Below are 27,760 nucleotides of genomic sequence, written 5' to 3'. Positions count from 1 at the left end.
AGGAAGGGCAGAGGCGCAGACCTCTGTGTGGAGGGTGGTGAGTAGTATTTTATACTACCTGAGTAGTACTATTGTATGTGCTGCACAATGCAGCTTGTGACCCAGCCTGAGGTGACCTGAGTATCAGCCTCTTTGTCTGATGTTTGATCTTGTCCTAAAGCCTCTCCCCCAGGTCATCTCTCCTCGTTCTTTTAATACCCTAGGAGCTTGCATCTCCTCCTCTGATTCAAACCTCTGTGGTTTTACACCTCTGTCTCCTGCTCACATTTTCAGGTCGTCTAATAGACAGTTTAGAGACATAAGTGTTTCGAATGAGAGACGGAAGAGATAAAAGAGAGATCAAGAGAAAGGCAGATGGAAAGAGAACACGAAAGAGAGAGGCAGAGCAGAGGAATGAAAGAGAAAGTGAGGAGGATAGGGAGAAGAGAGAGGAGACAACGATGGAAAGAGGAAGAAAAGAGTTCAATTGAGAAAAAGCAGCATAGGAAGAGAGAGAGAAAGTGAAAACATTGAGAGAAGGATAGAGACAAAGAGAATTCGGGAAAAGAGAACGTGTAGAGAGACAGAGAGAGAGAGACTGGCAGACTGACAATGACAGACAAAAAGGAGGGGGCAGAAAGAATAAAAGAGTACACACTGCACAGAGCGAACAGAAAGAGAGAGAGATCTCTGTGCTAATATATGAAGAGGGTCCAGTGCAGAGGTATTCAATCTGTGGGGCGTGGCCCCCAGGGGGGCCCTGGAGTTATGAAAAGGGGGTTGGGCTCTTCATTTGCTGAAGAAAACGGCCCAGACAGATGATTTGGAGCACAGGAACGAAGCCAGGCAGACAGGTAAACAAGCCTTTCCACCAGCGTGCTGCTGGCCTGAAAGAAATGCAAATGTAAAGGATTTGCAGATTACCTAGTTGTGCACATTTGCATTTCTTTCAGGCCAGCAGCACACTGGTAGAAAGGTGGGTTTAGCTGTCTGCCTGGCTTTGATTTCTCTGTACAGAAATGTTCTGCTGCAGTTAATTGATGAAATCACTTTTTGAGTGGTAGTGCATGGAGTTTACTGAGCTGTGTAGTGGTGCTTCCTTTTAATAGTCATCATATTTACATAGTACTTACTATCCCTGAGAATGTGTTGCAGGGACAGTTATGTAAACAAATTGCATTACATAGGATCTGGTTATTGCTAAAATATATTGGTCTCATTTCCAATGAGTATGTTTGCTGCGCTGCCCGATGCCAATTCAAAAGTACAGGCATGGACTGTATTTATAAGATACAGTGCACTCCTGTCCTTTCTGCCGCTGCACCATTTGGTGCCTATCACCAACGCGGGCACCCTTCCACCACGGTGCAAGGGTGCCTGCATTGTTGGAAGGATTGTTCATGTCCGAGAAGGCACGCCTTCCTGCGCAAAAACAACCCATGGAGGCCTTGTCCTCTTTCCATCTGTGCTGCACATTGAAAGAGGAAACAATTGGGGAGAAATAAAGATATTTCTCCTCATTAGGCATCTCCGGGGCAGCGTATAGTTTTGATGCATCCTGAGGTTTCCAGGTCCTTGTAAATCTGGGAATGTGTCAAAACCCATAGGAAAACCCACCGCAACGGCCATGGATTGCCCTCCCCTATGCAACGTAGGGCAACGCATCAACTTGCGCTGCGTTGCCTTACACCATATCTAGGAGACCATGAAAAGCCAAGCAAAGGGACTTTGCGTGACCTCATAGATATGGGTCTGCTCTCTGTGCAACCAGAGCGTCATAAAAAATGACTCACTGGCAGCGCAAGGGGCTTATAAATATGCCCCTATATTTTAGAAGCACTACACAAGTCACTGTTCTCCACCGCACCAACCACAATATAATTCTGTGACTCTCTCCTTTCACGCAGACTTTTGCAATACATCAACTAATAGAGGTTTCCAAATGTATTATTGTGCATTTCCCACTGAGTAACAACTTTTAAAAATTTATTTTTTATCCATTGAAGCTGCACATAATTTTTTTATGTAGCCACCTGACGGTGAAAGATCTAAAAAATATACCTATGTTTTCATTTTGATGAATGATGTTCAGCTACCCCCAGTTACACAAGGCTGTAAATCATCGTCAGCATCCCATGAAATATAGTATGGTTTTCCTCTAATGCTGTGCAATAAAGTTGCCGCCCATGCATAACAGCTATTATACCAAGCGCCACTGGAATCATGTGATTGTGCGGCTGCAGCACTTTTAGCATAATTATAGATTTGCCGCATTTGCCACATATTCCATCATCTGCCACATAATCTGCTGATTTTAACAAAAAAACATGTAATTACTCAAAAGGTTTCAAAGTTACTAAAAAGCAGAAACAAGTGTTGCCGCTCTGTAGAAGGCCCTTTTAAAGCTGCTCTGGTCACCTTTTTGTTGCTTATTGTTATATTTGGGTGTTAAACTGGTATTAATAAGGTGCAACCACAGATTGACCGTTTCTTTGGAGAACATTTAGGGCTGTCAATGATAGGGACCAGCAGGTTTTAGAATTTTTTTGGGGGAGGGGGTCATTACGCCTAAAAAAATTTTTGATGGGGGGTCTCGACATCAAACAGTTTGAAGACCATTGGTCTGGTGAGTGGTCCATGATCCTGAAAACTGAAGGAAAGGGAGAGGAGGCCTTTCAGTGAGATGTTGAGATAAGAGCGGGTTCACCTTTGGTGCCTCTCACTCCTACCATTTTTGTTGCCCCCCCTCTCATGACCTTCTACATAGATTCCCTCAAGGCCACCTTCCAATGGTGCCTCATCTCTCCTTAGCCCCTATCGCACACACACTTGCACCATTGTGCAAAGGTGCTTGAGTGAAATAAAACATAGTTTTTTTTACTGGAAGGTTACACTTCCAGCACAACATTCTATGCTTGGCAAAGTTGAAAACATTATCACTTTGTATGTGTGTTGTTCTGTGCAGCCCTTATGTACATTTCAGAGGATGCATCGTTTTTTGATGTCATCATGGTCTCCATTAAAGATCAAAATCTGTAGGTGAGTGCAGGGTAAAGTCATGTCCCGCACATGGTATGCCTCTTTTCCTAAATAATGTATAGTGCTCCTTTGTGTGACTTAGGGCTACTGTCTAATACAATAGTATTTGCGCTGGAAAGTAAGTCCCAAAACAATGCTTTGCACCGGGCTTACATCACTTTTGTGATGCAAACCAGGAACAAAGTCTTTGTAAATCTGCCCATAAATGTTATGGCTGATTGAGGAGTCAAGCTAATAACATTGCATTGATACCCGCAGGCTGCCTTGTTAGCAATGTTAGAATAACAAAAGATTGAGAGGAAAAACAATAAAGTTCTAAACCTCTACCTTTCAATTTGCATGCTAGACTTTTATGCCAGTTAAAAGATCAATGTATTATATCTGAAGGATTGTCAATTTTCAACTTCAATTCACAGAAGGATCTTTGTGATAAAAGCAATAACCCACTAATCTATCTACATAAAATACTAATCTCTGATCTGCATGTCACATGTTGTGCATTGCAGCAGGAACATTAACCCTCTATGCTACTCTATTATGAGTCAAAACTGTGATAGACAAATCTAAGATCACTCCCTCAAGTGCATTAACCACCAGAGTTATCATGCTGTTGTAAATACCCCTGAAAAATGGCACACATGCATATAGATCTCTGCAGGATACTCTTATCTCGATTCATCCTGCCAGGCTGAGGCACTTCCGTGACCTTGGTGCCTAGCGTCACTCTACCAGTCGCAGCACCTCAAAGATGTTACTGGGTTGGGAGAATGGAGTGAGAGCGAGAATAAACAAAAGAAAGATGTGGTAACCATGGACCATGGACTAATTCTAGCTTTGGCCTAAAATTATATCATCATTCTGTTCAAAAATTTTTATTTCCATGAGACTGACATGGTGAACATATGTATAGTAAATATGTACAAATGAAGGGGGTTATTCACAAAGGAAACTTTCACTTGTGAGTAAATTACATGTCTTTTCATTTGGGTCTTTGAAAGGGCTCATTGGCTGGCATGCTGAGTTGTATCACCTACCAGTCTTATTGGTAATCTCTCCCTCTGAGCAGAGGGTGCAGTTGTAGCAGCAAACAGGTTTCCCCTTTAGAGGGACCTTCCTGTATCCAGGGAGACAACTTTCAGTGCACACAGAGCGAGGCACCTGGAAGGGGAGAAAAGTAGGAGATGTGTGAGAGAAGAGACAAAGGGGAGTTGTGACATTACCACACATCCTACAGACTCGGGAAGAATTTTTATATTTTCTTGTTAGAAACGGGGTCTCAAGTTGGCAGACACATGGAGCCTATCCAATCAGGGTCCACCACTCCAGTCAGGGAAAGCTAGGTACACACTAAAAGATAACCTGTGCTCACTCTCAGGTAGCTGGGTATGGTGAACAGACAAAATATCGACTCCAAAATATCGACTGGACATAATATTGACTTTTAAATATAGACTGGACAAAACATCGACTGGACTACAAAAATATCGTTTTTAAGGTAAGTGAAGTAATATCGACTGTGTAAAATATAGATAGCAAAAATATCGAATTTTTAATAATATATAATACTTTATAGTGTATTTTTATGTAATAATATGTGTGAAAAGTGTGTATTAATGTTATAAAATATTTTATTAAATGAATTTTGTTTTTATAATAATTGCGTAATGTAATTCTGTAGCGGGTTGTGGGTTTATAGGGGAATAGGGTGGGAAGTAATTTAATAATAATTAATTAATTAATATATGTTTGTAAATATTTTTAATTAATAATTAATTGATAATTAATTAATATTAATTAGTTAATTAATTAATATAATTTAGTACATATTTTTATTAGTAATTAATTGGTAATTCATTATTTGTAATTAGTTAATTACATTAATTAGAGTAAATTTTACATATATATTTTTAGGGTTCAGGGTCAGTTTTCAGTTTTAGGGTAAAGGGGTATTTTTAGGGTTCAGTGTCAGTTTTCAGTTTTTGGGTAAAGGGGTATTTTTAGGGTTCAGGGTCAGTTTTCAGTTTTTGGGTAAAGGGGTATTTTTAGGGTTCAGGGTCAGTTTTCAGTTTTAGGGTAAAGGGGTATTTTTAGGGTTCAGTGTCAGTTTTCAGTTTTAGGGTAAAGGGGTATTTTTAGGGTTCAGGGTCAGTTTTCAGTTTTTGGGTAAAGGGGTATTTTTAGGGTTCAGGGTCAGTTTTCAGTTTTAGGGTAAAGGGGTATTTTTAGGGTTCAGGGTCAGTTTTCAGTTTTAGGGTAAAGGGGTATTTTTAGGGTTCAGGGTCAGTTTTCAGTTTTTGGGTAAAGGGGTATTTTTAGGGTTCAGGGTCAGTTTTCAGTTTTTGGGTAAAGGGGTATTTTTAGGGTTTAGGGTCAGTTTTTAGTTTTTGGGTAAAAGGGTATTTTTAGGGTTCAGGGTCAGTTTTGGGTTTTTGGGTAAAGGGGTATTTTTAGGGTTTAGGGTCAGTTTTGGGTTTTTGGGTAAAGGGGTATTTTTAGGGTTCAGGGTCAGTTTTTAGTATCTTATTTAATTATAGTATGTTAATATATATATATATGTTTTAACAAATAATATTGAAACATTTTTGTTATTACTTTCATTTATTATTTAATTATTATAAGTTAATGTAAGTATTTTTAAGTATATTTTAGTAATTACATTTTAATATTAATTTAATTTAACACTGTTTTTTATAAAGTCGATATTTTTTACAACTATAATATTGTAAACGATATTTTGTACTCAATATTTTTGTACTTACCTGTTTGTAGATACAAACTCGATATTTTGACTGTCGATATTTTGTCCACGATATTTTTGCTAGTCGATATTTTGACCCTCGATATTATTTCAGTGATCCAGCTGGGTATAGTTCAGTCAGGCTTATCTGATGAGACAATGTTTAAAGTATTTGTGCAACACACACAAAAGCACAGTAGTATAATTAAAACACCACAACAAGACTCCACACAGGTTAAGAATAATAGACAATTGTTTTATAAATAAATCAAGACCAAATGATAAAAATCCAATAGGTAAAAGTTGATTATGAATATTAAAAGAATAAAAAGAGTACTAGTGCATAAAAGCAATAAGCACCTATAGGGGTTATCTGGTCGCGCTGAACCTGGGCAAAGTCAGCAGTTCAGGCTGACTGCAATGGAGCGCAGCCCACAGACAAGAGCCACGCAGGCCCGGTAAACAGCATACCACGAGCCTGGTCGCAACAGCGAGATGCAGGATGCAGATGAACGATGCGTTAAATTCCGCCTACAGTCGAGGTGACAATAGTTTTTTTTTATGCAGTGGCAGTGATGCGTTGGATCTGTTGTAGTGCCAGTTCCGAGTGCTGCAGTCCCAAAGTCTATGTTCCGGGTTAATCCACGTTGGAGAGACAGTGCATTGATATTCTCCATGCAGTGGCAGCGAATAATTATGCCTGAAGTGGTGGATCCAGTTGTGATGAGGAAGCTCTGAGTGCGATGCGCCAGGTCCTACTCCTGCAACAGGGTTGATACATCGGATCTACTATACGCCTACGGAAGGGGTAGAGACTTTAATATCCCTGAATCTCAAGCAACAGAAGGCAAGCCAATAAGTCCTTGGAGATCAGTTCAGTTGTAAAACAAAGTGCAGCTTTACTCAGCAAGATCAGAGAGCAGCAGGAAGCAGGGCAGCAGAGCAGAAAAGCAAGCCTTCCAAGTCAGCCTGTCCAGCAGAGTGTCAGTCGTTGATGAAGCACAGCAGTTCTTCTGACACAATGTAGTAGGCCCACAAGTGTCTGATTTGGTGCGGTCAGGGACCCAGCATGTATACCTAGTAGTGCCTTTAATAGAGGGGGTGACTTCAAAGAAGGGACCTTTGTGCACTTCAAAGAAGGGGCTTTGAAGTGCACAAATGTCCTTTATTCCTACCACTGGCTCTAGACTATCAGCAGGGGGTAATCAGCCCTTTGTGTGGGGATTAGGCACTGTCTATTCTGGTGTAAGTGTCAACCCCTCCCTCTGTTTCTTCCCAAGAAGAGCATTCAGAATGCAGATGAGTCCTCAGACACAACTCATCCTTCTGTGTTTGTGACTGTCTGGAGGGAATGCACAAAGTGTAGCTGTCACCCACCCTAGACATGCATTAGAGACAGGCTGCAGGCACACAGAATTATAAGAGCAGAGACATGTCCACTTTCTAAAAGTGGTATTTCTAAAATAGTAATGTTAAATCCAACCTTACCAGTAAAGAGGGTGTTTCATTGCCATTCGACAGATGTGAAACAGGACCAGCTACTCCTTTCTAATTAGGAATGACAGCTTAAATGTATATTAAGTTCCCAATATTATCCTATGAGTGTAGTAGGTGTCATAGTAGTGAAGAATGAATTGAGATTGTTTCACAATCAGGGCATGCAAAACTTAAAAGTACATGTCCTACCTTTAAGTAACACAGCATCCTGCTTTAGGGGCAACCTAGGGTCTACGTTGGGGTGACTTATTTGTAATGAAAGGGGAGTTTAAGGCTTGGCAAAGGGTTTTAAATGGCAAGTTGAAGTGGCAGTAAAGCTGCATTCACGGGCTCTGAAGTGGCAGACTTGAGACATGTTTACGGGACTACTTGTGTGGGTGGCACAACCAGCTCTGCAGTCCCATTAGTAGCACTTAATTTACAGGCACTTGGTATATGCTATACCACTTTACAAGGTACTAACAAGTGCATCAAATATGCCAATTGTGTATACACCAATGTTACCATGTTTAGGGAAGAAGGCCATGCACTTTAGCACTAGTCAGCAGCGGTAAAGTGCTTACAGTCCTGAGGCCAACAAAAAGAATCAACAAAAAGAGGGGGTAAGCAGGTAAAATATTAGGGGAAGGCTACTGTAGTAATTGGCCAGGAAACAGTAGATGTCTTGAGTAGTTTATTGGTAGGTTACATGGAAGAGGAGCTAGAGAAAGCGCAGCCAGCTCCAACAGATCGTAACTCAAGAGTAAATAAATATACATTCCACAGTATCTAGGCAGTAACAGAACATTCTTAAAAGAACTAGTACAGTACAATAGCAATGTACAATATATTACAAACTTAATCTAAACACAGATTACCAGAGCTACCTTTAGGATGACAGCTCTAACAATGCTCATATGGGAAATCCGAGAAGAAATAAATAAAGGACTGGTACTAGCATTAGTGTGAGAGATCCAGGGAAGAAGAGATGCAGAGCACTTGTGATAGCATCAGTGCTAGGTGTCCATGGAGGTACCAATGTGGAGCAGATATGAAAATACCAGTGTGATGGATCAAGGGAGGAACAGATGCAAGCAGATGTATTACATCAGTGTGAGGGATCCAGGGAGTGAGACATGTGGGGGCAGAAGTGATAGCATCAGTGTGAGGGTTCTGGGGGGAAGAGATGCTGGGCACATGTAATAGCATCGATGTAAGGGCCCACGGAGATACAGTGAGGGATCCATGGAGGTACAAACATGGAGCACATGTGATAGCATCATTGCGAGGGATCCAAGGACTAAGAGATGTTGGGCAAATGTGATAGTATCAGTTTGAAGAATCCATGGAGTAGGAGATGCAGGGCAGAAGTGTTAACATCAGTCTAAGGGACCTGGGGAATAAGAGATGCAGGGCAGATGTTTTAATATGAGTGTGTAGGATTAAAGGGGAGGAGATGCAGGGCAAGTTAGTTGCATCAGTGGAAGGGTTCCGTGGAGGAAGAGATGCTGAGCAAATGTGATAACATCAGTGCGAGGGATCTAGGGGGAAACAGATGCCAAGCGATGTGTTGCGTTAGTGTGAGCAATCCAGGGAGGAAGAAAAGCAAGGTCGATGTGATAGCATCAGTGTGAGGGATCCAGAGAAAATGAGATGTGAGCCAAACATGATAAAGTTAGTGTGGGGGATTCAGAAAGGAAGATATTTGGGACAGATGAGATAACATCAGTGACAGTGGAAAAAGGATGAAATATCAAAGGGAACTTGATATCATAGAGCTAGGGCATTCATGGGGAAGAAACACAGGGTACATGCCATAATATTACATAGCCAGGCGGTCTAAGGACAATGGGCAATACTAAGAGATTGAGCATCCTGAGGAGGAGGCACAGAGCTGTCAATCCACAGACCTATTTGCATGTGTAGGTATAGCTTACACATGCAGACCCTTAACAAGTGTAAAACCACTTTAGAAAAAAAGATTTTCTTCAGAGTAAACAAACTTGTTTGAGGAGATTGGCAAAATGTTGCGGACCCATTCTGACCTGGTAAATGGTTGAGCTACGCATCCGTTGGGGGCAGGTGTAAATCCACTTACAGAGTGGGATTGTGCAGGAAACAACCCCAAAAGTGGTGAAAATGCAGAAAAAGTGTTTTTTCCCCATTGACAGTTTTTTTTATAGATAAATAATTAGCATATACAAAGGGAAAACTCTTTCCTTTCCCCAGTGTCTGTCTGTAGTGGATTCCTGCTCCACATTTGCAGTTGGGTCTGTGATCATGGAACATATATCCAATCCACCAGACCACCAAGGCTTTAGTTTTTTGGGGGGAGCAGCCCCTTGGGCAAGGTTCAATTCCCCCCTGCGGGCTTATTTTTGTCAGCAGATATGTCCACGGGAGGCAGGAGGGGAATCAAAACTCACTAGACACCAAGGATGACATTTTTTAAATTAGTGCACGGAGCGACCCTTTGGGCAAGGGTCACTCCCCTTTGGGGCTATCCTTTTTTATATTCCACCCAGAGGGCAGATCAGTCATTTTTAGGCTGATTTGACCTCTAGGTGGGGCGGAAGCCCCTTAGACACAAGGGAATTATGTTGTGAAGGCAAGTAATCCCTTGGGTAAAGGTCGCTCCCCTTGGCCATTGTTTTTGTTTGTATTCCATCCTCCCCAATGGCAGATCGGGCTAAAAACAGACAGCCGATCTGCCCTCTGAGTGGGGCAAAAGCCAACTAGACACCAGGGACAGTGTGTAGGAGGGTCACCCTCTTGGGGGTCTTTGTTTATTTTTATTCTGTCCCCCGAGGGCAGATAAGTCATTTTTAAGCATATACATCCTCTGTGTGGGGGGGAGCAGAATCACACTAGACACCAGAGAGTTATATGGTTGTGTTTTGAACTGGAGTGACCTTTGGTGACCATATATTTTTTATTCCCCCCCCTCCCCGGCAAATTGCCAATTTTTAGACTGATCAGATGTTTTGAATGCGCCTATCAGATAATACAGCTTCCACTCGATGGCTCAACACCCGGCGCAGCAAAAGACTTTAACACAAAACAAACAACACCTTTAGAAAAGGGTTTTATTTTACAAAATGGAAGGACTCTCTCTCTTTTAGAATAAGGCTTGGGGTTTTATTTTAAACAGTGATCTCTAACAAAAAGGTTTTCTCAGATACCAAATGCACAAGATTCAAATACACAAAGAGGTATATATATGTTTATATGCAAGCAATTTGAACACACCTGGTAAATATAATGCATGAATAATACTTATAAATAAACAAACAGCAAATAATATGAGATAATACTCAAGCAAATATACTGGACGTTCTACAAAAGATCAGAAAGATATGTACACTGAATAGATCAAATGAGAACTTTAGAGGAGCACCTTGACTGACTCACACATCTCAAAGAAAGCACACTCACTCACACATCACAAAAACAACTCATCAAATGATCAGAGCCACTGGCTCACATCACAATGGCAATAATCAAAACTCAACACTTCACCTGGTGCAAAAACACTGCTTCTGCATCTTAGCTCACTTCTGAGCAAGGGATTCACAGCTCAGCAATAAGCATGGGCGGAATTTGTGAATTTGCAATACGCGAACTCGCACAAATTCGTAATCGCGATTCGCAAAAATCTGCCCAATTTTTTTACCAGTTCGGTAACGAGAACTTGCCCATGTGGTCGCAACAATCGCGAACATGTTGTTTCCACTTGTTAGACGGACCGGGAGGGTCGGCCGAGGATAAGGGGAGAGGTCTCCGGGGAGAGCCGTCTCCAGCGATCGTACAGACAAGTAACTTCCCCCCCACAGACGGACACCACACAAGGGTAAAGTTCAACGAGACTTTATAGGCAATTCTTTAAGTACGATGGAATGGTACAAGGAGGTCTGGACTCAGGGGTCCCCTCGATTCTGGTCTCTGGTTTGGGAAAAAGGGTAGCGGGACAGTCTTGTTACCAAAAAGGTGGAAATAGCTCTCAATCCTCGAGCTCGGCGTTCTAGATGATCGGGCCGCGGCGGAGCCAGCAGGTCCCGAGATGGACGAAGGAAACGACGGTCCGCGGCGGAGCCAGTAGGTCCCGATGAGATGATGGTTGCAAACGGTCCGCGGCCACGCCAGCAGGTCCCGACGACGATGAAGGATCGGAAGGTTACGAAGGTTGTGGCAGCGCCAGCAGGCAAGACAAAGGTGCACAAGGCAGAGCTACGGCAGCGCCGGTAGTCCGTCAAGGATGAGTTCTTCTTTGCGTCTCTCGACTCCAAGATACAACTGCCCTCCTGCTCTGGAGCTGCCCCAGTTATAGGGCTGATGTTCTTTGATGTCCGGACCCTCGCACCTGGAGGTCGGGAGGTCCGGGATGAGGGTGTCCCGACACCCAGCAGGGGGGTGGAGCCAGCGCCCGGGGAGGCGATGGCCGAGCGGCACTTGGCGGGGGAGAGCCATCGACACCTCTTTCTCCCATTGACTTGCCAAGTAGCCCGCTCACCTCCTGGGTGGATGGTGGTGCCGGGATGTCTGAGGCCTGGCTAGGCCCAGGGTTGAGGTCGATCGGGGGCCAGGCGGCCTCGTGGTGGAGTGTCCAAGATGGCGTCCCGGATGGGCGCGCGGGCCAGCAGTGGATCGGGCCCACGAGGTCGATATGTTCGAAGGCAGGGGTCCCTGAGGGGACGGAGGACGTGCAATGGTGGTGTGTGGTACTTGCGTGACCGGGCTCGGGCCTGGTCGGGCCGGGGGAGAGCGGCCCTTCATGTGGCCTGTCCAACATGCGTCCCCCCCAGCTGAAGGCGGGGAGAGTTACCCATCCTCTTGGGGACTCTCCTCGTCGAGGCGGAAAAACCGGGACAGGCCATCCGCGTTGGTGTGATCTGGCCCAGGCCGGTGTTCAACAGTGAAGTCCATCCCTTGTAGGGAGATGGACCAACGTAGTAACTTCGGGTTTTCCCCCCGCATCTGCATCAGCCACTGCAGGGGTCGGTGGTCGGTCTGCACCCGAAAGTGTGTGCCAAAGAGGTAGGGCCGGAGCTTCTTGAGGGCCCATACCACAGCGAAGGCCTCCCTCTCTATGGTGCTCCATCGTTGTTCTCGTGGTAGGAGTCGTCTGCTGATGAAGGCCACTGGCTGATCAAGGCCTTCGGTGTTCACTTGAGACAGGACTGCCCCAATGCCATGGTCGGAGGCATCCGCCTGGACGACGAACTCCCTGCTGTAGTCGGGGGCCTGGAGCACAGGGGCGGAACACATGGCGGCTTTCAATTGTTCGAATGCTGTTTGACAATCTGCGGTCCAGTTGACTTTCTTGGGTTGATTTTTGGACGTGAGTTCTGTGAGGGGCCCCACTATAGTACCATAGTCTTTCACAAACCTTCGGTAATAGCCCGTGAGGCCCAGGAAGGCTCGTACCTCGGTCTGGGTGATGGGGGGCTGCCAGGACTGGATGGCGGCAATTTTGGGCTGCAGAGGGGCCACCAGGCCGCTTCCCACCTGGTGTCCAAGGTAGGTTACAGACCCTTGACCAATTTGACATTTGCTGGCCTTGATCGTGAGGCCAGCTCGCTGAAGGGCTTGTAGCACTGCTTGGAGGTGGTGGAGGTGCTCGGGCCAATGGTGGCTGTATACAGCGATGTCGTCTAGGTAGGCGGCGCTGAACCCTTCGAGCCCCGCCAGGACCTGATTGACGAGCCGCTGAAATGTTGCGGGAGCATTCTTCATGCCGAAGGGCATGACCTTGAAATGGTAATGGCCATCGGGGGTGGAAAAGGCAGAACGTTCTTGGGCCCGGGGTGTGAGGCCGATTTGCCAGTAGCCCGCCGTCAGGTCGAAAATACTGAGGTAGCGGGCAGCTCCCATGCGGTCAATTAGTTCATCTGCCCGGGGGATGGGATGTGCGTCTGTTCGGGTGACCGCATTCAAGCCCCGGTAGTCAACGCAGAACCGGAGTTCCGGTGTGGTGCCTGGGGCGGCCGCTTTGGGGACCAGTACTACAGGGCTGGCCCAGGGGCTGTCTGAGGGCTCGATGACCCCGAGCGTGAGCATTTTTGCTATCTCTTCCTGGACGCAGGCCCGTACCCGATCTGGCACGCGGTAGGCCCGGTGGCGGATAGGGGGGCTGTCCCCCGTGTCCACATCGTGCACACACCAGGAAGTGACACCTGGGGTGAGGGAGAACAGGCTGGCGAACTGTGATAGGAGGACTCGACACTCCTGGCGTTGCTCTCGGGTGAGGGCCTCTGAGAGTCGGACCCCATCCACGGAGCCGTCTTTCTCCCGAGTCCGTAGGAGGTCAGGGAGGGGCTCGGAGTCTTCTTCAGCCCCATTGTCTGTGGCCATCAGGAGGCTGAGTTCTGAACGCACAAAGTGGGGCTTCAGTCTGTTAGCGTGGAGGACCCGGAGGGGGTTCCGGGAAGATTCCATGTCGATGAGATAGGTGGCAGGACCCTTGCGCTCGACTACTTTGAAGGGCCCCGTCCACTTGTCTTGCAGGGCGCAGGGTTCGGTGGGGGACATCACCCATACCTGTTGCCCAGGTTCAAATTCGATGGAGGAGGCATTCCGGTCATACCACTTTTTCATGTCCTCTTGACTGGCCTCTAGGTTGGCTTTTGCCAGCTCTCTGAACCGCCGGGTCTGGTTGCGGAGGGTTAGGAGGTACCGGAAGACATCTGGTGGGTTCTTGAGAGGGGGCATCTCCCAGCCTTCCTTGACTAGGCTGAGCGGCCCCCGTACTGGGTGTCCATACAGCAGTTCAAACGGGCTGAAGCCCAGGGACTTCTGGGGGACCTCTCGATATGCGAAGAGGAGGCACGGCAGCAGCACATCCCACTGGCGACGGAGGGGCTCTTCCAACCCCCCGATCATCCCTTTGAGCGTGCGGTTGAACCGCTCAACGAGTCCGTTTCCTTGAGGGTGATAGGGGGTCGTGAATCGGTAGGTAACCCCGCACTGTTGCCAGAGGGACTTCATATATTTAGAAATAAAGTTCGTGCCTCTGTCGCTGACGACTTCTCGGGGGAAGCCCACACGGGAGAAGATCCCCATTAGAGCCCGGCCGACTACCGGGGCTGTCACAGTTCGCAGGGGAACAGCCTCGGGGTAGCGGGTGGCGTGGTCCACTAGCACCAGGATGAATCGATGGCCTTGTTTTGTACGCGGGTCCAGGGGCCCCACGATGTCGATCCCGACCCTCTCGAACGGGGTGGTGACCACGGGAAAAGGTTGCAGGGGGGCTTTTAGTTTGCGGCCGCTCTTTCCACTGGCTTGGCACGTGGGGCAAGATCGGCAATGCTGGTGTACATCGTTCCTCATTTTGGGCCAGAAGAAGTGGGTCACCAGACGACTGTAGGTTTTATCTTGACCCAGGTGTCCCGCCAGGGGGACGTCGTGGGCCAGGTTTAGCAGAAAGTCTCTAAAACGGAGGGGCACCACTAGTACTCGGCTGGCCCCCAGCTCCACGATTCTTTGCTCACTGTACAGCAGATCATTGTCCCAGTAGATCCAGTGTGTTCCGGAGGTATCCCCTGCGCTTTGGGCGAGCGCTTGCTGGCGGAGTCCCTCGAGGGAGGGACAGGTCTTCTGTTCTTGGCGAAATTGTTCTTGCGTGGGCCCCCCCTCTTGAGGCCACTGGTCGAGGTTAGCGAGGTTTGGAGGTTGAGCTGGTTCTGGGGGGACGTCACGGTCGGTGGTTTCGGCCGGGGCGACCGGAGGCGGCGGCGCCGGCCATTCGGGTTCCTCTGGGCGGGGGTTGGCACGGGCGGCCATGGACCGGGTGGTGACACACGCCCAGTCCGGGACGCCTAACATCCCCAGGTGTTCTCTTCGTTCTACGGCTGCCCACGGAGAGCTTTCAAGGTCATTCCCCAGGAGGCAGTCTACGGGGGCATCGTCTCGGACCGTTACCTTCAACATGCCGGTGACCCCTCCCCATTCGAAGGGGACGCAGGCCATCCGGCACAGACTTTCCGAGTTATCGGCGGAACGTACAGGGCAGAGAATGTTTGGTAGATACTGTTCTGGGGTCACCAGGTGACAGCGGACGGCTGTTACACTGGCCCCGGTGTCACGAAGGGCTTCGGCCCGGCGTCCATTGATGCTCACCCATTGGCTGTACTTCTGGGTGTTAGCGGGTAGGGGGACCCGCGGGACCATGTCTTTCCCCCCTAAGCAGGCTAGAGCCATGGCGGCTGGCTCCCATTCTTGATGTTCCTGTTCATATTCCTCTTGTTCCTCTGAGATCTGTTCCTCCCCCAGAGCAGCAGCGGCTACTTGGCGGGGTCTTGGGCTCTGGTACTGGGGGCAGTTTGGGTCGTTTGCATAGTGGCCGACTCGTTGGCATCGATGGCACGTAACATTGGCTCGGTATCCCGGTCGCGCCGGGGTGCTGCCCCGGTTGGCCGGGGGGGTGGTGCTGGTAGCGGGGGCGACCGGGGCGTTGTCTCTTCCTCGTCCTTGGCCCCCTCCTCCTCCTCGGGGACGGTGCTGACCATTGTTGTTCCGGTTCTGTTCGTAGGACCCATTCCGGCCCACTCTGGTGATTTCCCACCGGTCAGCTTCGGCTGCGAGCTGCCGGGGATCCGTTAACTTGCTGTCGAGGAGGTGCTGGCGGAGTTCAATGAAGCAATTGTTCGACAGGTGCTCCCATACCATAAGATTGAACAGTTGTTCGTAGGTTGTGACCTTGCTTCCTTTGATCCAGCCCTCGAAGGCTCGGCTAAAATAGTTTACATAGTCCACCCAAGTTGTACCCGGGATGCGGGTGCAGTCTCGGACCCTCTGACGGTACATCTCGGGTGTGGGGCCATAGCGAGTGAGGAGTGCAGCTTTCATATGGTCATAGGAGGTCATCTGGTGGTCCGGGAGCTGTAGCAGGGCGTCGCGGCCCTCATTGAGGAATCTCCCCCATAGACCGGCTCCCCAATCGCTTCTATCGATCCGGTGTGCAGTCATAGCGATTTCATAGGCCTTAAACCATTGCTGGATGTCGTCCTCTCGGAAGTATTCTCGAACGACATCCTTGGGGATGTGTACCTTTTTCTCTGTTGCCCCTGGGGTGTGGGGTTGCTCGGACACCCCTACTTCTTTATTCTGCTTGCGTAGGTCGATCTCAGCTAGTTTTCGCTCGTGTTCATATGCCAGTCTCTTTTCCTCGAGCTCCCTTTGTCTCTGTTTCTCCTCTCTTTCTTCTCGGAGACACAGGTGCTCTAAGTTGATTTTTTGTTCGGCCAACTTAAGTTCAATGTCCATTTTGAGCCGGGCCATTTCCAGCTCATGTAGTCTGGTTTTTTCTCGTTCCTGGATCTCGTCTTGCGAGAGACCCGTTCTTCGCTCTTCAGGGGCCGTGGTGGTTTTTGCTGCGATGCTTTGATCAGGGGTTCCGGCAGCCCCGGTTTCTGCCCAAGATTCTAGGGCATGCTTAAAATCGTCTTTGGTACTTAGTCCGGTAGTAGCGATACCTAGTTCGATGCAGAATTGTTTTAGTTCACGATGGCTGTACTCGTCCAATTTCTCCATCTGGAATTTCTCGGTTGCTCCGCTTTCTTTAGTCGTCATCGTGATTTCGTCGTGGGGTAAGCTACTCTCTGTACGATTATGCGGTGATTCGGATCGCGCCGCTGGCCACCAATGTTAGACGGACCGGGAGGGTCGGCCGAGGATAAGGGGAGAGGTCTCCGGGGAGAGCCGTCTCTAGCGATCGTACAGACAAGTAACTTCCCCCCCACAGACGGACACCACACAAGGGTAAAGTTCAACGAGACTTTATAGGCAATTCTTTAAGTACGATGGAATGGTACAAGGAGGTCTGGACTCAGGGGTCCCCTCGATTCTGGTCTCTGGTTTGGGAAAAAGGGTAGCGGGACAGTCTTGTTACCAAAAAGGTGGAAATAGCTCTCAATCCTCGAGCTCGGCGTTCTAGATGATCGGGCCGCGGCGGAGCCAGCAGGTCCCGAGATGGACGAAGGAAACGACGGTCCGCGGCGGAGCCAGCAGGTCCCGATGAGATGATGGTTGCAAACGGTCCGCGGCCACGCCAGCAGGTCCCGACGACGATGAAGGATCGGAAGGTTACGAAGGTTGTGGCAGCGCCAGCAGGCAAGACAAAGGTGCACAAGGCAGAGCTACGGCAGCGCCGGTAGTCCGTCAAGGATGAGTTCTTCTTTGCGTCTCTCGACTCCAAGATACAACTGCCCTCCTGCTCTGGAGCTGCCCCAGTTATAGGGCTGATGTTCTTTGATGTCCGGACCCTCGCACCTGGAGGTCGGGAGGTCCGGGATGAGGGTGTCCCGACACCCAGCAGGGGGGTGGAGCCAGCGCCCGGGGAGGCGATGGCCGAGCGGCACTTGGCGGGGGAGAGCCATCGACACCTCTTTCTCCCATTGACTTGCCAAGTAGCCCGCTCACCTCCTGGGTGGATGGTGGTGCCGGGATGTCTGAGGCCTGGCTAGGCCCAGGGTTGAGGTCGATCGGGGGCCAGGCGGCCTCGTGGTGGAGTGTCCAAGATGGCGTCCCGGATGGGCGCGCGGGCCAGCAGTGGATCGGGCCCACGAGGTCGATATGTTCGAAGGCAGGGGTCCCTGAGGGGACGGAGGACGTGCAATGGTGGTGTGTGGTACTTGCGTGACCGGGCTCGGGCCTGGTCGGGCCGGGGGAGAGCGGCCCTTCATGTGGCCTGTCCAACACCACTTAACCAGCCTGCTCGCGATGCCTCTTTCCTGTTTTGGGTCGCAATGACGTGTTCGTGTTCGCTCGGCCAGCTACCAAAATCTCACAGCGCACGCGAACAGGGAGGAAAACTCATCAGCGAACGCAGAATCATGGTAAGTCAATGCCGCGCTCGTGAGATTGTATTTTTTTAATCCGCCAACTCGCGAATTGCGGATTTTTGGGCAATTTCGTGCGATTTGCGGATCGCAAAATTGCCAAAAATTCGCAAATTCCGCGAGCGGAACAAATTTTACGCCCATACTTACTCAGCAACCAGGTTGTCCCGAAATAGACTAGTCCGTCCTCGCTCAGGTTCCAAAATCCAGTTTTCCGAGTCAGCAAACCTCCGCTTTAAACACACTAGAAGGTTCAGGAAAGAGCTCCCCCCGGGCCTGAGGAATCTTACCAGGACTGACCAGGTTGCAAGCAAGCATTCCCATGGCAGGATGGAGTTCTCACTTTCCCTTCTCTAAATCTCGCATGTTCCAGCCTTTATCTTGATGAAGCTCACAAAGCCTTCCATGTACTTAAAAAATCCCTCTCAAAAACAATAAGACCTTGAACATGAATAACCCAAGCAACTTGCAAGTGCTGCAGTTCACGTAGAAAAGCTGAAGCAAGGCAAAATCAGGAAACAAGAATGACATGAGGCCATGTCAAAGCCAATAGTAAGAACTTCATAATTCTCATCAATGTACAACACAATGCACAATTGTGCACAACTGCTTATAGATTCACACACTTCATCTCTCAATGTACAACACTGAGCACATGTGTGCATCACTGCCCACAACACTGCACTTTGAAACTAAAAAGCACATTCCACAAATCTCTCTCCCTTTCACGCTTTCAAATGCACATCCCACATGTTCTATTCTTGGCAAGGCTTTTCTACTCCATGACAGCTCCCACTGAAAGACTGCAAGATTACTTGTAAGAGAAGCAAGGCATATGCAGGACCGTCATACACCCAGACTAGGATAAAATAAGACACTAAAGTCAGTTAAGATAAAGGTAGTCAAAGATCATCACCGGGTGTCAAACCACAAGAGTGCCTCTAGCACTACATCTGCCCCCTAGGGGTTATGGAATCCCACCATACATCATGGATTTTGTATGGGAATGTCCCCTTGGGCATGGGTTGCTCTCTTTGGGCGCCATATTATTTATGATTTTTTTTTTGTGGATTGGGCCTCATTGTGGGAGGTAACACTTGAGTCCCCTGGGAATAAAGTTATTTCGTCCTGAGGGATCTGATTCTGGGGTAAGGTTTGCTTCCTTCTGGTGCAGTCTTTTTTGCCATTGTCAATGCTTATTTCAGGGAAATCAGTGTATTTTGACTGATATTTTATACATTTTATTTGTGTTCTAATTTGATTTTTTTTCATTTGTGAGGCAATTGTTTCTTTTGTCTTGGTGGTTAATCTTGTTTGTGGGTGCAGCTTAAGCAGGTCTTTAGTTTGTGGATTTGTTGTTGGTGAGTAACTCCGTTTGTAATCTTTTCACTTACTGAATATCCTTGGCTGGTTTGTATATTTTTTACTGCTGTACTAATGTTTGAATCTTTAGCTTTTTGTGTGAATATCTTTCAAAGTAAACTATTGATTTGTACATGTTAGGTGTAATCTTTTTTTGGTTTTTCCATTTCAGTGGCACTTCTTTGGTGCTTGCTTTGTCTGTGCAGAATAGGTGCAGTTGAACCTTAGTCATTCTATTTTTGGCAAGTGTGTGGCATTGTTTTTATTTTTATTTTTTTTAAATTTATTTTATTTTTACAGTTTTCTATAATGAAATGAAATGAAATGATTACGCACTTGTATAGCGCACGACTACCCGTAGGCATCTCGGCGCTTGTATGAATACCACCGAGGAACCCTTACTGGCCTTTCCCTGTGAGGAGCCCACTCCTGGGTACCCCCAAGGTGAAGTCAGGCATCCTCAGCGTTGTTGGGGCCATTGTAGAGATTAAGCAAGCTATTGCCCAGAGGGGCAGAGTGGGGCTCATGATTAGAATAGGCACCAAAGCGAGAATTATCAGGTCCGAGGAAATTGAGCCCGGTGATAATTCCAACCCGGTCCGAGTCGGGTATTGCCGGATACGGGAAACACCTGTTTCCCGTATCCGGCAATACCGTCCCCTTGATCACCTCATGGCAAGACGCCCTCACCAGTGTGGACACTAGGCATTACCCGCCTTTTGGCCCCTCTCGCCTGTATTATCCTGATCGACATAATTACTGTGTGCGAACTCATGCACATTGAAGTTCTTTAACCCGACTCGGACCGGGTTGGAATTATCACCGGTCCACCGATAACACCATATCCCGGCCTTTTTCGGCCCTGAAGAGTCATTGGGTTAACACCCTTATTGACAAAACACGTGCCGGCTGGTTTCTCTCTTTATGGATTCTTGTGAATAGGAGAACCAATCACATACTCAATTAAAAAAGAAATAGAAAGAACACTCTTGTGCGATCTCATCCTTGAAAAACTTTACCTTGACTACTCTTATCAGTATACTAGTTGTGTGCGCTTGACTTGACAGTTCTTTTGTCTTTAACTTCAAGGTATGCCTGACCTTGTCTGTGTTAGTATCTCGTAGTTTCTATTCCAATTCCAGTATATCTGTTTCAAGTCTTACTAGTGCTGCCTGCTTTTCTTTCTTGATTCCTGTGATCTGGTACACAGCATAGCCTCTAATTACGACCTTGAAGACCTCCCACAATGTCTGTTTGGAAGCAACCAAGTCTTCATTCTCACTGAAATAAAGTTCAGTTTCCCAAGGATTTACTGGGGCTATTCTTCTGGTACGTGACTCCCCAACTTCTATCAAGGCCCAGTTGGTCAAATGATCTGATATTCCCCTAGCTAGGTGTCTCACTTCACCGATCTGTTCTAACTGGTCTGCTGGTGTTATGATATAATCTATTCTAGACATGATGTGGTGGGCCCCTGAGTAAAATGTGTACTGCTTCTCCATGAGATGGTGCTCCCTCCATATATCAATTAATCCCATCACTTCCAGGAAATTATGGATTTGTGTATGAGCAGGTGGCAAGTCCCTTGGAGGCCAGTGATTAGGCTTATCTGGAACGATTTAATTGAAGTCACTCCTGACAAGAAATCTCCCCTCTGGCAGGGTAAGCAGCAGGTCACCCAGGTCCTTGAAGGCTGGGGTCCGAAGGGCAGGTGGCATATTTACTGATACCAGACTTAATATGTGACCTCCCTGAAATTGCTACACATCTATCCAATTCATCCATACATGTGTGATCAATAGCCATCTGGAAGCTTTTCCGCGTCATAATACCCACTTCCTGAGATCAGATGCCAAACGCAGAGTGTGCCACCAGCCAAAACCCCACCTGGTCAGTGCCTTGCAGGCATTTCCCAACAAGTGTGTCTCTTGGAGTAAAATCCCATCAGGTGAGTGTTGTTTTACTATGCTTCTCTTTAGCTTATCCCCCAATACATTCACGTTCCGGGACAACAATGTAAGTCCCTCTATATAAGTGGTCCAATTTCAAATTACAGCAATACTTTGCTTTATCAATTGAGTCCATCCAGGCCTCCTGCAGTCCACCCTTCCTGTCTGCACGTGAACCAACAACCCACCCGTTCAGCATCAATTGTCAGTGAAAAACCTTTTTGATTTTAGAAACTCTTGTGGGACCCAATCTCTTTCCTCATTTTCAACTCCCTAGCCTCTTTGAGGGGACAGACCATGCATTGTTCAAAACCTTACTTGTATGTGCACTGGGGGAAATGAGTCTCACTGAAACCAAAAAGGAATGGTACATATTATCCCCAGATCATAACAGTATAAAATAGAATCCAGTTATTTTGGGGTGCGTCAGCCAGATGGTGTAGTAAAGGCAGGTATTTGCGCACATTGCTATGTTAGCATAGGCTTATTAGAAGTTTAAATTCCATTTTACCTTTTTGCTGCTTTTGCACACAACACTATACGTAACTGTTGTTGTAAGTTAGGTTGCGTGAATTGCTTCACATGAGAATGGCTTGTTTTCAACGTTCCTAGACTTACATCTCAACCTTAGTCTGCACAGTGAGTGCTGAAGCCTCCAAGGTTATCGTAACAATGTTAGGTGTTGTTCGGGCTGATCCGCTCATGCTCTAGACACAACATGCATGCAGCTGCAGCTAGCTGAAATTCTGGCGCCTTTAATATTGCACTGCATACATGATTTTAGGCACTTGGAGAAATCCATTTCCAGAGAGAGAGAGATTTTGAAGATCCTGATGTGATTCACTTCTGCTGATCTTCGAGGTATGGGGTCCCCTATTCAAGCCTAAGAGACCTTCTATATTTTATAAAACATAGTTGGGGAGGGTGGCATACAAGGCACTATAAGACCTGTTTCTACCATCATTATAATATGATTTCTCAGATTGTGTTTTATGGAATTGTAACAATGCTGATCATATTTTTTTTAATCGTATGCCTGTTTATTTTAGCAAAAATACTGCATCTTACAGCACGTCGTTAAAATAAACATTTTAAACTTCATTGTGTCCCTTTTTACCCATGTTGTGTACTGGTATGAGAATAACAAATGAAAGAGTGTTTTTGATTCCTACCATTCCTGAGAGTAACCTAAGTCGCATGTTCTGGGTTGTCTAATCATTGGTTACATAGCTATAGGGCGAAGAGCTAATGTGACACTGATACTAGTCGGTTAGGTTATCTAGGTAAGGAGGTGAGTTTTTTGGTTCAACACATTTCACTGATGTCCTGGGTCTCTGTGCACAGTTCTGTGTATGAGTAGAATCCCTGCAATATGGCGCACCTAACGTAGTTGTCTTATTTTGATACTCTCGAGTAGTGCGTATATCGGTCCACGACCCCCCTCACTATTGTTTCCGTTTGACAGTGGTGACGGATTGACCTACCTATAGTTACATAGGTATTTTCATGCTTGATAATTTAAAACGGTTCATACTTTGAATTACAACCCCTTAGTGCTACAATTCTTTTGCAATGTCTTTTCTCTGCTGTGTCCTTGTGGCTGACGTTGAGATCCCTCAACATAGGAGGGTGGCCGTCGACAATCATTTGCTGACGTACGGCGTCACTGTCGATGGCATGGCGGTAGTTTTCGTGGTGAGTGCTGAAGCAGCATACCCGTTTGAGATTTTCTACTCATTTGTTACCTTTCCTGCAGTCAATGCGGATTGCGTTTATGCTCCCACAACCGTGCCTCTAAACTACACCCCATACAGGACACTGGAGATTCCAATTTCAGCTTGGCAGCATCGAGTTTGGTTTAATGGCACCCTTCCCCAATCGGTAACGGTGGTTCAGTTGGGCCCTTTGCCTATTCCCGGGGCCAAGTGGCCGGTTTTGGCCGGTTACATGCTGCATCCGCGTTGCATGCAAGTCACTATTGATGAGTTGTGTGTGCTCTATACCTCTTTGGTTGTAGTGCACCTGGCTCTAGTGCAATACATTTCCCGCAACGTCCAGGTGGGGCCACCTGATGCTGCGGCACAACCAGCTGGTCATGCCGGGATGAAAATGAATCCCGTCATGGTTAATTCAGCCATGGTTAAATCAGTCATTGGCAAGCGGCCCCAGGATAAGGAAGATTTACCTTTTTGACTTGCTGAGACATTTGACTAGCTGAAAGCTGTATTTCCTATTACGACTCCATTTGAGAAACACAGGATTTTAACGATTAGTTTGCAGAAAGACCTAATACCAGAGGTACCTTATTGTGAAACCTGGGGTAAGATATCTGCAACAGTCTATACTAAGTGTTTCGGCACTCCATTCATGGCTGTCCTATCCTCCGTCATTAAGTGTGTCCAAGATGAACACGGAGTGCAGGCGGCTGTTGAATTGGGAATGAGACTCGTTAGAGCGTTTGAGGTTGTTTCCGATCTGATCCTTGCTAAGAGATGCAGTAAACTTCCAGGTGTCTAATGCTCTGCACGATGTCCCCGATGCGATCAACCCAGAAAGTTACCAAAAATCATTGCGGAAGCTTATAAAACCATAGGCAGCAATTGTTTGGGTGTTAAGCCTTTTGCAAAAGCAACACAGAAGCAAACTCAGGAATAGAAGTCTACTAAAGATGAACGCCCCAATTTTCCAAAGCAGAATTGGAATAAGAATAAAAAACAGGGAAAAAAGCAACAAAAACAGGGCTCACATCCTTCTTCGCCAATACCTGCGTCTTCTGAGCGCACATATGATTTACGTGACCACTCTAATATTAAGTTGCCTCCTCTTTTTCAGGTTCCTGATCAACGTTCTCCTCACTATTTGCAGGATACATCGGTCTCACCAACCAGTGGAGGAGACTGCTGCAAAGGTCGGGGTGCCAAACAAAGCTGTGAGCAGGCCCACAAGACTGACAGTAAAGGCAAGCAAGACGACTTTCAGCATCATCGACCAGTTTCAGAAGAAGAAGGTTGCATTTTAATAGCGAGACATGCCACGGATAGTGAGAACACAGCTTTGGAACCTGACATGGGCGCTGATGCTAGACAGCGTGGCGGAAATTACAGTAGTGCGGGAAGCATTGCGTCCATTTCTGAAGGTGACAGCAACTGACATGTGTTTTACTGTTGAGACAGCCGACACTAGAGTGGCTCCCCCTGAAAAACTCTATGAAATAGTCCTTTAAATAGAAGGAGACATATAACGTACTATAAAAGGGGTATTTTGGGAAAATCTAATGACTACCTATGACATTTTGTTGACGGAGGCCGACTGGCCCCCACCTTTTGTCCTGGCCGCTCCGCAAGAGGAGGGGATAATCCTCCCTGCTTTTGCTCACACAGTGCCGAAGGAGCAGGCCCTGCATTTTGCAGAGGAGTGGGCCAAGGTGCTTGCACCGGCGTTGTACCGTACTCAGTGTGGATGGGACACATTTTCCCCCAGACATGAGCCACAGCCTCAACCACAATATCCCATGTGATGTGAAACGAAAGCTCCCGTGGCTAAAATCCTTGAACAATTGGAGTATAAATAAGTGAGTGTATAGGTCATCTTTTTCTAACAACATTTGTCTGTAGTTTAATGTGAAAATTGTCTGTTTATAGGAGGTTTACAGAGAAAACATTTGTAATTTAGCGGTGCACCTACCAAATATAAACCAATAGACTATTACCTCAATTCAATTTCCGTCTTTATTCAATCATGATCAATCATAAAAGACACATTAAGACAAATACAATATAATATAAAAAGGCATTACATTACATACAAGAATATTTTGTTAAAAAAAAGCATGTCATATAAAATTCCAAGGCTATTAGAACAATGATTAGGTTTAAAAGGGAGAATTCAGGGTCAAAAGCTATTAATGCATAATTACACAGAGCTTGGTTACAGTCTTCAATATTGGACTGAATGGCGTGGGGGAAACTTGCGTATACAAACGCATAAGCAGATAGATTACTAGATTCTTTGCAGGTTTTTCCTTCTAAGAACCCATGTGCAGCTCAGAAACTTAGCCATAGCAACAACTATGACGTCAGAAGTTTCAGTTAAAATATCCAGGGCCGTTTGACAAGATCTAATTACAAACTTTGTACAAACCGGCTTGAGCCATTTTAGCCGAGGGCTCTTGTAGGCAGGGCACACAAACAGGACATGCGATAGGGTCTAGTCCTCAGTTAAACAAGTGTCACATTTTATATTCTGGTCATCCCGCCACTTTTTATTAAACGATTTTAGGAGGAGTGTTACCACTCTAAATTGGTGGAAGAATTTTCTTTCACCAGGGCGTGTGATCATATCCCAATAGGTCTCCAGTTTATGCTCACACTTATATTCAAGAAAGAGGCCTGTGAGGGAACCACTAGTAACCGAGGACAACGACTTTACATAAACCTTGTCCCTATATAAGGTTTTAAGATCTCTTTTAGAAGGAAAGGAATTCCCCTCTGGGTCCTCCCACAGGTGAATGAGGCCTATTTCAGATAACAATGCCTTAATCTTTTGTAGCCAAGAAATGTTCTTTGATTTATCTGCCTACCTAATGTACTTAACAGCTTTTGAATAAGGTGCTATCTCCGGGGTTGTCCAAAGTCTTCGCCAATAGGCAAGTGGTCTAAAACCTGCAGCCTCCTCAAAAGAAATTCATCCTAGATCTAGAAGTAGGGGACTCAAAGGAGAGGATTGAGGAAGGCCGGGCAATGCCCTCAGGAACTTGTTCTGGGCTAAGACTAATGGTACTAAGTTTTTGAACCCCCAAAGTTCCATCCCATAAATTATTGATGCTCTAACCATGACTATTACATAAATGAAGCCTGCGTAATTCTACAACTGCAAGGGTTCTATGCGTGTATCACTTTATTATACCATGAGTACTGCCCGTGTGATTACCGAACCAATAAGGCCCTGCCTAGCACCACCACGACTTCAGGGACTGCCGAGGCCCATCCTGAATATTTAAGTAAAGCCCCAGAAGGTGGCGATACCCGGACTTCAGTTGGCCTCGAAGCCCCCTGAACAATTAGTAAACAATACCCGAGAAGGCGGCGATTCCCTACACTACGAAATGTCTCTGTGCACTTCCGCACCTAATTTACATGTGACATTAAGATACCCAGTCCTACAGAGACCCCGCAATATAATATTGGGATTAGCCACGGAACATTACCCACCAGGAGCTTAATTTAAATCAACGAGTGTGACCCCGTTTTCTTTCTCCATTTTTATCATCCGGATTACCTCTATTAAAGCAATACAAGGTTTTCCTCCTCTCGCTTCACTGATGATCAATAGAACACTATCCAATGTACTTATACACTTACATTAACATAACACACCAGCACACATCCTATTCAGTTATGCAGTCATCCTACTCACTTTTGCAAACAATGTATCCTATTTACATTTACTCAGCTACACACTTATACAAATAGCACCTAATGTTTTCATAGAGATAGTAACTCATACTTAGTGTGTTATGAAATCACTATTACAAATATACAGTTATCTATACATTCACTCATGCAATCAATGACTTTTATGTACACTTATTTATATACAACAACTGTCACATACACTGCCTTTTATTGTTTCTACTTTATGGACATGTACCATTGAGAAATGTTTTTGCTCATCACCACACCCATAAAGATATTCAGTCACCCAAACAAGTATTATAATACGCAGTCTTAACCTAATATACGTACTGAATTAACTATTCACATATCTTTGGGCAGTCAGAGATCCCCCACCGAAGCACACATAGATTCACTCTCTATTACAAATAATCAGTTAACTAATCAATAACTAATATAGTCTTTCACATAGCCAGTAACCAACTGGTACAGCACTTTACACAACAACTGAAAAAGTAATACAGATATTCTCACAGTTTAGTCACTATCTAATATATTTAGTGAGACACGATACATTAGTCAAGTAAACAGTCAATCACACTGCTACTATATCCTCAATCAAGATAGGTATATATCTACTGATTCTTAAATGCAGATTGCTATATATATATAATACATGTTTAAATATCAAACCAAACCACATTCACTGGATGATTTCATCAGTGATGTCATCAGTGACGTCATTTGAGATGTCATCAGTGATGTCATCAGTGATGTCACTGACCATGTCATGAATGATGTAATATGTGACATCATCACCAGTGGATTGCGGGTGCGAGAGTTACAGTTAGTACAACTAATTATAACAGAGGAAATTCAATGGTTTCGTATGAGTGAAATGTCCAGCTAACTATAACACCCATGAAACCTATGTTTTTTTCAATGAATATATATATATATATTTATATTCAATCAAACTCCACCTCCTTG

At 46.2% G+C, this 27,760-nt stretch overlaps 1 protein-coding gene across 1 annotated transcript in view; it reads right to left on the bottom strand.

Annotated features, from left to right (window-relative positions):
• The window catches only part of LOC147689500 (vomeronasal type-2 receptor 26-like), a 542,936-nt gene that overhangs the window by 102,793 nt on the left and 412,383 nt on the right, over window positions 1-27,760 (bottom strand). The window contains exon 7 of the mRNA XM_086939935.1: window positions 4,053-4,176. Coding sequence (XP_086796061.1) covers window positions 4,053-4,176 — 124 coding nt within the window. The remainder of the gene's footprint in view (window positions 1-4,052; window positions 4,177-27,760) is intronic.

The sequence above is a fragment of the Lissotriton vulgaris genome, chromosome 10 (assembly GCF_964263255.1).
Source record: "Lissotriton vulgaris chromosome 10, aLisVul1.2, whole genome shotgun sequence".
Lineage (NCBI taxonomy): Eukaryota > Metazoa > Chordata > Amphibia > Caudata > Salamandridae > Lissotriton > Lissotriton vulgaris.
This window is presented reverse-complemented; position numbering and strand designations above follow the sequence as displayed.